Consider the following 12,227-nt stretch of genomic DNA (forward strand, 5'->3'; position numbering starts at 1 on the left):
TGAGCTCATGGACCAGAGATCACATCTCATGAATGTTTTTGGCCTCCTGGGCCTGTCGCAATGGTTTGCATGCAGGAAATGGTATCCAGGCAGCGTTCTGTGAACTGAAGGCTAATGCTTAGCGGTAGGCAGGACCATAGAACCCAGCTCCTAGGCCAGACTGCCACCCTCAGTGCCACAGGCTTTCAACACTCAAGTCTCTCCCTGAAGCTGCCCCTGGAGTAATTCAGATTGCAGCCACCAAAAGTGCCAGCTGTTTGTCAGTGTACACATCATATAAGCAGTTGTGTCAAGGTAGAAATGTGGGTTTCAGTGACTGGTTTTGGGGAGGAGATCACTTCTGAGGTGTTTCCTAGAGGGGCTAGGTAGTACCACCCAGAGGCAAGTCACCAATACATGCATAGTCTCCTTTGTGTGTTACCTCTTTTGTTTCTCATTAACTTGACAAGTGATCCATTGTTCTCACTTTACAGATGGGTTTGCTAGAGCTCAGAGACAAATTACTAAGTAGAGGACCCAGAAACTATATCCAGATCTTTCAATTCCAAAGCCACATTGTAGATTTGCTATACAAAGGGCTAGGCAGCTTATTTTAATACATTTTATTATTTCACGATGGAGCTCTGATGGCATAATGGGTAAGGAATTGCACTGCCACCCCAAAAGGAGGCTGTTCAAATCTGCCACCTGCTCCGAGGGAGAAAGACAACCAGTGTGCAGCCTCAGTCCCTGTGGAGGCCTCAGCTCTGAGTCAATGCCGACTTGACAGCAATGAGATGAGTTGTTGAGTTGATTCTTTAAACGTCCGTGAGTTCTATAATAATGTTCTTTCATTGTTTTATATTGGTAATCTATGTCTTGTTGTGGCTAGAAATGTATCAATTTTATTGAATTTCTTCCCTGAAGAGCTAGCTTTTTCTTTCATTGTTGTCTTTGTTTCTCTTTCCTTTTCATTGATTTCTGTTCTTTTTTTCCTCTTCTGCTTTCTTTAGATTTCATTTGTGCTTAATTCTACTTCCTTAATATTTTTAATCCAGAACTTTTCTTTTTGTCTGATATAAGCATGTAATGCAATAAATTTTCCTTTACACTCTTCTTTAGCCGTGTGCCAAATTTTGATATGTTGTGTTTTTATTCTTTTCCAAAAATATTTTCTCATTTTCTGTGATTTCCTTTTTCAATCCATGGGCATCAATAAGCCTCCCGTACCCTCAGGATAATCATTCTGATCTTGAAATTCCGCAGAGTATGTGCAATACTTTTATCAGTCATTTACGTCTTCATGTAAAGTAGTTTATCTCCTCCTTGATTTGGGGGAGTGGGGTGGAGAGAACATGGGTATGCGGGGCACCTGGTGGAGGATCAGGCAAGGTTGGCTGTCCTCAGGAGCTGTTTGGAATTCCGCATTCCCTTTTGTGTTCCAATTTAAAGTCTCCACCTGCCCTTGCTTCCACTTCACAGGTCCGCACTTGCCGTTCCCCACTCCTGTAAGGGCCACTTCACATACTTTACAGAAAATTCCTCCTCCCGAGAGGCTGGGTGGACCGACCACACTCTGGACTGTGGTTCCCCCCGGCAATCCCTAATGCTGCTGTCTATGTCTGTCATATCAATGGCCTGGGGTTGGATCTTGCATGGCCCCCTTCTCTTTTCCTTCTTTTGTTTTCCGTCGTGTCCTTGTCTCACACTCCTCCTCAGTCTCTGACCTGTACCTAGCTGATGCTCATGCAGCTGACCCATGACCTTTGCTCCGGCAGGTGTTGCCAGCTGATGAAATCCCCAAGCCCATCAAGCCACCGACCTATCAGGTGCTGGAATATGGAGAAGCCCTGGCCCAGTACAACTTCAAGGGGGATCTGGACGTGGAGTTGTCCTTCCGAAAGGTGGGGTCTGGCCTGGTGGGACATGGTGGAGCAGGGCGGGGGCAAGGGAAGACACAGTTAAATACATGCATTTAAAACATTTTCAAAGCAGTCAGGGCAGCACATATACTAAAATCGGAATGACACGAAGATTAGCATGACCCCTGCACAAAGATGGCATGCAAATTCGTTATGCGTCCCATATTTTAAAAAAGTCAGTTGTATCCCGTTACTCAGTATTTCAATTTCCCCCTAGATCTTCAGATTCCCCTTAATTTATCCCCTTTTCAAAAGGTTATTATAAATTTCTAGAGTTGTGCCATATTGAGTAGTAGCACAAAAGAGTTTTTAATTGCTGGTTGGTAGGTCATGGAGGTTTTAAAAAGAATAGATATATAGAACACTCTGCATGTAAAAAGAGTACTTTAGTTATGTATACACACATATGTGTGTACTGGTTTATATTAAGGCCCTTTTTTTACTATAAATTGTGTTCAAAAAAGTTTGAAAAATATTGTCCTAGAAAGCAAAGAACTGGTCTCCCTTTGTTGCGTGTCTGGGACTGAGGCCATGAACGTCCTGAGTGAGTGCCATCTGGAGCAGCTGGTCCCTGGGAGGGAGGGACGCGGGTGGCTGGGTGGAGGGAGAGTAGAGCTGACCTTCCTCCCAGGACAGGATGGCCATGGCTCTGCCGCTGATGTCAGCACTTGGGGCCCGCTGCCTGCCCTCAGGGTGTTGATATTTGGAGGCACTGGTGACAGGGTCATCCTGAGTGCAAGGGAGGGGGCCAGGACAGCCACAGCAGTGATGGCTGACGTTCATCCAGTGCGTCTCACGTGTCCACCATTGATTGCATTTGTTCCTTGCAGCAATAATATTGCTATCTCCTCTTAAAATGTGAAGGGGGCCTGGGTGCAAGGTTGTTGTGGATCTCTCCAGTGGCTCTGTGGGAGAAAGAGCTGGCAATCCACTTCTGTGAGGTGACAACTGTGGAAAGCCATCTGGACAGCAGTGTTCTGAAACAAACGCAGATGCCATGAGTTGCCTGTACAGCAGTGGGTCCTCAGCACGTGAGGAAACCAGGCTCAGAGAGGCAGAGTGACCTGCTCACGGTCACACAGCTAGCAGTTGGTGGAACTGGTTTCGGATCCCATGCTGTTCATTTCCATGCTCCCTGCAAGTGGAGAGGGATGTGCTGTGAACTGGGAGGGGGATGTGTGCAGGGTAGACTCAGAAGAAACAGGGCTTGATCCAAACCCAGTGTATTGTGGCAACTTGGGGTTAACTCCTAACTCTACCACTTAGCTTTGTGACTCGACAGCCTGTTGAACCCCCGCAGGCCTCATCCTCCTGTACACGATGTTCACCTCAAACAAAACAGCCCACCAACAGTCTCAACCAGCTCATAGCTGACCCTCCCGTAGGCTTTCAGGGTTTGTAAGTCCCAGCTGAGGAGATTGCCCGTCTTCTCCCACGGAGCAGCTGGTGGATTTGAACCACTGTCTTTGAGGTGGCGGCGCAGCTAGGCCCCCAGAGCTCCCTGGAAGGCCTAACCCCAGTGACAGCCCTCAGCGGCTCACTCTTCTCACCACCACCAGGGGGAGCGCATCTGCCTGATCCGGAAGGTGAACGAAAACTGGTATGAGGGACGCATCTCGGGCACAGGGCGCCAGGGCATCTTCCCCGCCAGCTACATCCAGGTGTGCCGTGAGCCCCGGCTGCGGATCTGCGATGACAGCCCCCAGCTCCCTGGATCACCTCACCTGCCCTCCACTGCCCGTCTGGCCCGGAACCCCAGCTCCCCCTCCACCCCTCGCAGACCAGCCAACCCTACGGACTGGGGGGGCCCAGCCTCACCTCTCAGCTCGAGCTTCTCTTTACCTACCCAGGAGACAAGACCGCAGGCCGAGGTAAGGCAGCTTGCCTCCTTAAGAGCACTGAACCCTGCTCCTGAGCCACATCCCCTGCCCTGGGCCCTGAGGCACAGCAGAGGGTGACTGGGGAGGACCTGTCATGGCTGTCCAGCCCTAGCCCTGGGCCCCTCATACCACATGAGATGGTTCTAGTCCTTGAATTCCAGTCCAGGGAGGCATAGGGCAGCCAACTAGCCCTAAGGAGGACCCCAAAGCCAGCCCAGGCCATCCTGACCCTCCATAGTACCACTCTATGCTAATTTGTATGCTGTCTGAGAGTCACAGATCTGTCATTTACCTGCTGTGTGGCCTTGGGTGGATAACTTTCCTTCTCTGGGCTCAGGTTTTACCTGTAGAAAGGGGATAATACTTCCCACTACATATGGCAGTTGGATAGACTGAAGTATAAGTTTATAGTAATGTTGTTTTATACCATCAAGTCACCTCATCAGCCCTATGAAGAGTGGATCTGAACCCTGCCCTATCCTGTGCCCCCTCACCATATCCAACACACGAGCCCACTGCTGCTGTCTCCATGTCAGTCCATCTTAGTGTAGGTCTTCCTCTCTTGCATTAACCACCTTTCCAAGCATGATGGTCCTTCTCCAAAGACTGGTCCCTCTAAACAGCCTGCCCAAAGAATGTGAGGCTGTTTTACCATCCTTGCCTCCAGGGACTGCTCTCGTTTCACTCTCTCCAAGTCAGATGTGTTTATTCTCGACAGTCCATAGGATATCCATTATTCTTCTCCAACACCGCAACTCACATTCATCAGTTCTTCTTCTGTTATCTTTAGTGATTGTCCAATGTCCAGATGCATAACAAACAGTTGAAAGTACCATGGTTTAGATCAAATGGTTTAGTCTTCAAATTGACATCATTACTCTTCAGTATTCTAAAGATATCTCCAACATAACATCTCTTAGATGATGGATAAAAGATAGCATTATTCCTGGTGCTACACCACTGGGCCAACTGGCAGCACCATGACAGATGGAGAAGGGATTGAGGTTGTTAACAGTTACAGCTTACTCAGATCCACAATCAACACTCTTAACACCAGAAGTCAGGAAATCAAAAGACAAATTACACTGGGAAAATCTGCTGCCAGGGACCTTTTCAAAGTACTAAGAAGCAATGATGTCAGTCTAGAGACTAAGGTACACCTAATCCAGGCCATAGTCTTTACAATTACTTGCATCAGAGAGGTGGACAATGACTAAGGATAACTGAAGAAGAATTGATGCCTTCGAGTTGTGCTGGAAAAGAGTCTTTAACATGGACTGCCAAGAAAACAAATAGGTCTGCCTTGGAAAGTGTGAAACCAAGTTTCTCCTCGGAGGCTAGGGTTTTGAAGCTCCATCTCACATACTCTGGGCATGTGGCCAGGAGGTCGTTGGAGAAGAACATCATGCTTGGAAGGGTAGAGGGAGAGTGTAGTAGAGGAAGACCCGGATGAGATGGATAGATACAGTAACTGGAGTAATGAGGGTGGGTGTGTCAGGGCCAGAGAGACTAGGTCAGGACAGGGCAGGCTTCATGAGAGCTGTTGTACGTAGGCTCACCTGCACAAAACAGCAAGAACAACAGTGGAGGCCACAATGTATGTGTACCTTCTGGGTATTTGTTTGCCTTCCGCCCATTCACTTGGTGACCCTGGGTCACACCCTCTCTGGCTGGCGGCCTTGGTGACCTGGAGCTACTGCGGGTCCTGAGGTCCAGGTGCAGCCAGTACATGGGACGACTCCTTCTCCTGGCCTTGTGTTCTCTTACTGACCTGCCTCAACTTCCCAGCACCTATGAAATAACACTGCTCAAACCAGATCTTCCCTGTGCCGGAGGATTTGTGAGAACGGGATAAAAACCAAAAATGCTTCGTGCAGGTGAATTGTGAGGCCTGTATCCGTTCTCCTCCCTGTCATCTTTGTCCTCTGACTTTTCTTCTGTGAACCCCTAGAGTCTCAATACCCCCGGATCAGCTCAGCTCAGTCCTCGAGGTGCCAACCATCCCCTGGACCTGGGAGTCTCCTCCTCTTCCTCCTCCTCCTCTACTACCACTCAGATCCAATGGACCCCGTGAGTACCATCTAGGGGGGCAAGGTCACGGGGATGTCAGCAGTGCCGAGCACACTGGCCTCCACATTCTCCTACTCCCTCGAGCACGTGTTTGGTAAATTCCCTCTCATTAGAAGCTGCCCGTGGGGAGCTTATAGGTCATTTAGAGGCTGGTAAGACAGCACCTGTCAGCGTTAGTCCGGGTCTGACCCATCACGCAGCCTTAAAGCCGCCTCCTTGCTCCTCGGCCTCTTGGCTGGGCCTCTTTATTGGGATCCCAACCCTGAGGTCAGTGCTGGAATAAACCATGGCTGAGAGCTGGTAGAACAGACTCGAAGGCTCTGGGAGCTCAGAAGTGGTGAGGTTTGGGTGGTTAGGGTGTGGAGGGCGGGAGGCAGGCCCGTACCCAGCCGAGAGCTGTCACTCAGGGAGACAGGCCAGAACTGATGGGTACATGGCGGGACCTGGGCTTGCCTCTTCTTGAGCTCAGAACCTCCCGGCCTGCTCTGGGGGAGGTTGCCATGGTGATCCGTCCCACAGATACCAGGCGATGTACCACTACCGGCCCCAGAATGAGGATGAGCTGGAGCTGCAGAAGGGGGATCGGGTGGACGTCATGCAGCAGTGTGATGATGGCTGGTTCGTGGGTATGTGGGCCCGAAAGCAGTCTTTGAGGGGTGGGGGGATGTCTTCTAATCTCCTGAGCAGAGGGACCAGGCCTTACACTTGTCTCCTTTTCCTTCTCCCACCCTCTGCCCCACCCAGCTGACTCACAGCACACACACACACACACCCACCCGTGAGGCCAGATCCTAACCTCTCAGGGTGGACCCAAGGGAAGTTTGGGCAAAAGGCTGAAGCAGCAAAACATTGGGTAGCCTTGGCCTGGTTCTGTGTGGGCCACCTGCTGGGTTCCACATGATCTGTTTCTCCAGAGTGGACAGGCTCTGGTCAGACCTCAGCTTCAGGGTATGGGACAGTCCCCAGAGAAGTCCTACTTTACAGTGGAAACTTGGAGGGCACCTGGGCAGGAGTGGCCCCAGGCCGGTCTCTCACCCTGGTGACCAAGCGCCCCATAGCAGTGATGTGTTAACAGTACCTCTCAGGGGTGAGCTGGGCTGCATTGTTATTAGGTGTCATTGAGTTCACCGTGAACCACAGATCTGAACCCCGTCCTGTCCTGTGCCATCCTCACCCTTCCTGACACATCCTTTGTGGCAGTCACCGTGTCAACCCATCAGGTTGAGGGTCTTCCTCTCTTTCACCAACGTTCTGCTTTTCCAAGCGTCATGTCCTTCTCCAAGGAATAGCTCTCCTAGCAATGTGCCAATGTATTGTGAGATGGAGCTTTGGCTTCTTGGCCTTCAAGGAGCACTCTGACCTCATTTTCTCCAGGATATGTCTGTCTATTCTATTGGCCGTCCATGGGATATTCAGCACTCTCCTTCAACACCATAATTCAAAGGCAGCAGTTCTTCTGTCATCCTTACTTATTGTCCAGCTCTCAGATGCATAGCAAGTGATTGAAAATATATTTGAATATCACAGTCTGTATATCTACTTTTTCCATTGAATAAATTATGTAACTTACACAGGCAGGAAGGAAATCACCCTTAGTGATGCAAGCCGCAGTGTTCTTAGAGGAAAAATCTAGACCTGCACAGCTCAGTGTAGTAGTAGGTGTATGACTCTTGACAACAAAATTCAGAAAATGAAGCACAATATAAAGCTCAATTCCTTGCCCATGAACACATTTCCTGTGCTCAGTAGCTTCATTTGGCTGGTGGTTATCATTTGGACCGTGTAGGTTTACCTCAGTGTGGGCTGCTCAGGGAAGGCTCCCCGGAGGAGGTGGTGGGGCTGGGCCTTGAAGGGCAAGGAGCAGAACTTGAAGAGGTGTAGAAAAGAGGAGCATTTCTGTCAAAAAAAATAGGATCAGCTGGGCCTGAGGCCAGCATGAGCATGCTTTTCAGGGCAAAGGAAGAAGATGAGCTATCTTAGTTACCTACTACTGCTGGAACAGAAATACCACAAGTGGGTGTACTTAATGAGCAAAACTTATTTTCTCACCATTTAGGAGACTGGAAGTCTACGTTAGAGGATGGTCTTTGTTTCTCTTCTGCTCCTGTTCCTGAGCTCCTGGGGGTTCTTCATGGGGCATCAGCTCCCATCTGTGCTCTCTTTGTGTGCCTGATCTGCACTTTCATATCTCAGAAGCTACTGGTTCAAGACATGCACTACACTGATTGTATGGCCTCATTACTGTATTTATAAATACGCTGAAGATCATCCCAACATGGCTAGAACAATACTTTGAGAGAAGTTCCAGTTGGACTTAGAAGAGGCTGTGGCTCCACAGATATCATTGCTGATATCAGATGGGTTCTGGCTGAAAGCAGATGATACCAGAAGAAGATCTATTTGTGCCTTATTGGCTACGCAAAGGCATTTGGCTGTGTGGCTTATAAGAAATTATGGCTAACATTGAAAAGAATGGGAATCCCAGAACACTTAATTATGCTCCTATGAAACCTAGACCAAGAAGCTGTTGTCTGAACACAGCAAGGGAACACTATGTTTTAAAATTAGGAAAAGTGTGCATCAGAGTTGTATTCTTTCTCCATACCTATTCAGTCTGCATGCTGAGCAAAATCATTTGAGAAGAGGAACTATTAAAAAGAATGGTGTGGGGTGAGGATTGGAAGAAGACTCATCAACAGACTGCATTATGCAGACAACATAACCTTGCTTGCTGAAAGTGAGGAGGACTTGACCAGTGTGCTGCAGAAAATCAAAGACTTGAGCCTTCACTATGGATTGCATCTCAACATCAAGAAGAATCTTCACCACTGGACTGATAAGCAACATCATGATAGATAGAATATAATAGATGATAGATAGGTAGATAGATAGATAGAAAAGAGAGAAAGAAAATATTGAAGTCGGTGATTTCATCTTATTTGGATCCACAATTAACAGATTTGGTAGCAGTTTTCAAGAGATCAGGAGACATTCCACTGGGAAAGTCTGCTGTCAGAGACCTCTCCAAATTACTAAGGAACAATTGTTGCAGCCCAAGGGTCCCAAAGAATGAAATAATTTTATAATTATTAATAATGAGACAGACTACCAGGAATGATATAGAGCACAGAGTGTGAAAAACAGTGGGCCAACAGTTCCCATGACTGAAGGCCCCAAGCCATGCTTCTCTGAGTATTTATTTAGAATCATAAGGAAGGTAAGCAAAGTAAAATCACAAGGAAGTACAAAGCAAAATCAAAGGATAATGGTGAAGTCTTTTACAGATAAGGCCAAGTTCCTCTTTATGCTAATCTCAGGAGGGAAGGATTCATTTGACACAAACTAAGAACAATGTTGACTCCTAGGGAATGCCCCAATGCCACAAGGTGACCTTCAGCTTGTATCAAGCTTCCCTCATTTCCCCATACAGCATTTGTTGTTGTTGTTGTTGTTATGTGCCCTCGAGTCGCAGGCGACTCATAGTGACCCTATGAAGAAGAGTCCTCGACGTTTGGGTGCCTTTCATCCTCTCTCCAGGTTCATAGGGTTTCCGGAGGCAAGCTATTATGAAAGTGAATGCCACTCCTCCTTCCACAATACAGCATTTGGTCTACTATTATTAAATTTGATATTCGGCTTCCCTCAAACAATGATGTTGGTTTGAAGACTAAGGTGGCACTTGATTCAGGCCATGGGCTTTTCAATCACTTGTTATGCTTTTGAGAGTTGAATAATGAGTAAGGATGACAGAAGAAGAATTTATTCCTTTGAGCTGTGGTTGGAGAAGAGGACTGAACATCCTATGGACTGCCCAAAGAACAGACAGATATGTCTTGGAGAAAATGCAGCCAGAGTTCTCTGTGGGGCAAAGATGCCAAAGATCCATCTCATATACTTTGGGCTTATTGCTAGGAGAGGCTATTCCATGGAGAAGGGATATCATGCTTGGAAAGATGGAGGGTCATTGCAAGAGAGGAATATCCTCAATGAGATTGACACAGTAACTGCAGCCATGAGCTCAAGTGTATCAAAAATGATGAAGATGGCACAGGATAGGACAGGGTTCAGGCTGTTCATAGGGTCACTGTGAGTCACACTTGACTCAACAGTATCTAACAACAGCAGCATTAAAGTTACAAAACCCCATTCCCAAAGGGGATTATTTCCACAGTTACAGGGTTGGGATTTACAAAAGGTATTTTGGGAGACGTGATACAATAACTCCAGCACCTGGGGCATCAGTCTACCTCAAGTTGGAACTAGCCTTTATGTAATTCCCTATCCCTGACCTCTTAGCATTCCCTTTACATTCCTTGGTCTCCAGCACTCTGTGCCCAAGAGATTTAGAAATTGTAGCAGATAGGAAGCCCAGAGTTTGTTCTGATTCTACCTCTAACCAGCTTTCAGGCACTTCAGTCAGACTTTTCTTGAGCTCTGGCCTTCCCTTCTGTCAAATGAAGTTCTCATATTTGACAGTGAGGTTTTCCTTGATAAAGTCTTCCAGCTTCCTCCCTTTCCCAGGGAAGGATAGAGTTATGAAGAGCTGTGTACAGTGTTGTGCCTATTTGTTGATGGCTCAGATTGTTTTGGTTAGAGGAAATTGTGGAGTTAGGAAGTGTAGCTGTGTCTAGCCTAACCTTCTGCCTCCGGGGTTAGGAATGAGGAACGCAGTCCCTCCTCACCGGGAAGGAGCTCCACATGCAGTTTTGGACACTGCCCCAACACACTGAGGAGATAAAAGGAGGAGAAAGAATGTGCTTTTCTGTCCTTCCTCTTTCAGGTGTCTCCCGGAGGACCCAGAAATTTGGGACATTTCCTGGAAATTATGTAGCCCCGGTGTGAGTGGTCTCCGTGGCAAATCGGAGCTCAGCCAGGAAGAGCCGGGAGCAATAGCACTTTGGGGAGGGAGAGAGGACCACCCCCCCCCACATCATCCCGGCCTTGGGCCTGAGCCCCTGGCATCTGCAAACAACCCCAGAAGCCTTTCCCTTGGAGGGAGCCCCCTCCAAGCCCCCTGGACTGCTCCCCACCCACAATTCACAGACATTCCTGACAGCCCTTTCATCTCCTCCCCCAACCCCTCCCCAAATACAGAGGCCTACTTTGAAGTGGAGATGTTTCCAGGCCTTATTGAGACCAGACCCCAAGCCCCCTGCCCCCACTACTGTTGCCTCTAACAGGGCCCTGGCTCCCAGCTTCACCCCCATGGGGTTCCTCTAACCAGGACCAGCTTCCTAACCTAATAGAGACCAAACGCCTCTGCCCACAGGGGACTCTTCCCTTTTCAATCCAGTTCGCCCTATTGCCTTCCTGCTTCCGGCTGGGCCTGGGAGCAAGGTGGGGGACAGATTGAGCTGTCGCTTTAGCCTTCCAGGCCCTGTGGGTCTTCCCTTAGGCCACTCTCTGCAGAGGCTGCAAAGCCTGGCCAAAGCTCTTGCTGGGCTGTCCAGCCTGCTGACCCCACAGGAGGACTAGTCTGCCCCAGATGTCTTCCAGGGGAGACATGTTTGCTGCCCTCCTGCCTCCCACTTTTCCATCCCAGTCCCCAAATTCCCTCTGGAAGAGAATGTAAAATAAATCTGGAGGACAGTCTTCGTCTCTGAGTCCTTTATGTCGGGAAAACAGCCTAAGGTTATGAGAATTCTTTCTGCAGGGCACTGTGATGGGCATTGTGGGAAACAGGTGGGGATGGGGTCAGGGAATATGAAAAAGCATTATTATCTAAAGAGCTCAGCTCAGGCCTCCAGCAGGATCTAGCATCTCCTAGGACCGGGCTGAGCCGTGCTGAGCACAGAGTGTCACGGGACCAGGGCAAGGCCCGATTGTGGAGAGAAATCAGAGTCACAGGGCAAGGCCCGATTGTGGAGAGAAATCAGAGTCACAGAGCTGAATGTGGCCTTGTTCACGGGCTGTTTTTTGATGCTGGAGCAGCCATGGGGCTAGATGACATTTATAGCTGTTCTACTGCTAATGTTTTCCTTCTGTGTGTTTTATTTCCACACTGAAACTCTGTGGTTTTTTGGTGGTTGTTTTTCCTTTAACTTTGGGCTTGGGTTTTTGAGCAATAGGCTGTGGGAAGCTGGGAGTGGTAGGCCATGGCCCGCCAAAGCCACTGGTCTTGCCCAAGGTTTCAGATTTCCCGGGGCAGGGTGGTTCTGGGTGGGGGTGCCATGATGTGGGTGTGGCTATGCCACCAAGGAAGGAAAACTTCGTTCCTCAGTTGCTTCTGGGAGTTGAGGATAGTAGGTAAGCATCACAGCAGGCTGCCTTTATGATTCCATGTCACAGAAAGAGAAACCGTGAGGTCCTGAAATCTCAGTGTCTGGGCCTCATGGAATGATAAAATCAGGATCTAACTGAAACCTAATGATTGTTC

The 12,227-nt window shown here is 48.6% G+C and overlaps 1 protein-coding gene across 1 annotated transcript in view; it reads left to right on the plus strand.

Annotated features, from left to right (window-relative positions):
* The window catches only part of SORBS3 (sorbin and SH3 domain containing 3), a 33,772-nt gene extending 23,079 nt beyond the window's left edge, over window positions 1-10,693 (plus strand). The window contains exons 17-21 of the mRNA XM_006884903.1: window positions 1,758-1,883; window positions 3,461-3,772; window positions 5,733-5,851; window positions 6,371-6,477; window positions 10,632-10,693. Of these exons, the coding sequence (XP_006884965.1) occupies window positions 1,758-1,883; window positions 3,461-3,772; window positions 5,733-5,851; window positions 6,371-6,477; window positions 10,632-10,693 (726 nt within the window). The remainder of the gene's footprint in view (window positions 1-1,757; window positions 1,884-3,460; window positions 3,773-5,732; window positions 5,852-6,370; window positions 6,478-10,631) is intronic.
* The last annotated feature ends 1,534 nt before the right edge of the window (window positions 10,694-12,227 follow it).

The sequence above is a fragment of the Elephantulus edwardii genome, unplaced genomic scaffold (assembly GCF_000299155.1).
Source record: "Elephantulus edwardii isolate Elephantulus edwardi_28Jun2011 unplaced genomic scaffold, EleEdw1.0 scaffold00038, whole genome shotgun sequence".
Taxonomy (NCBI): domain Eukaryota; kingdom Metazoa; phylum Chordata; class Mammalia; order Macroscelidea; family Macroscelididae; genus Elephantulus; species Elephantulus edwardii.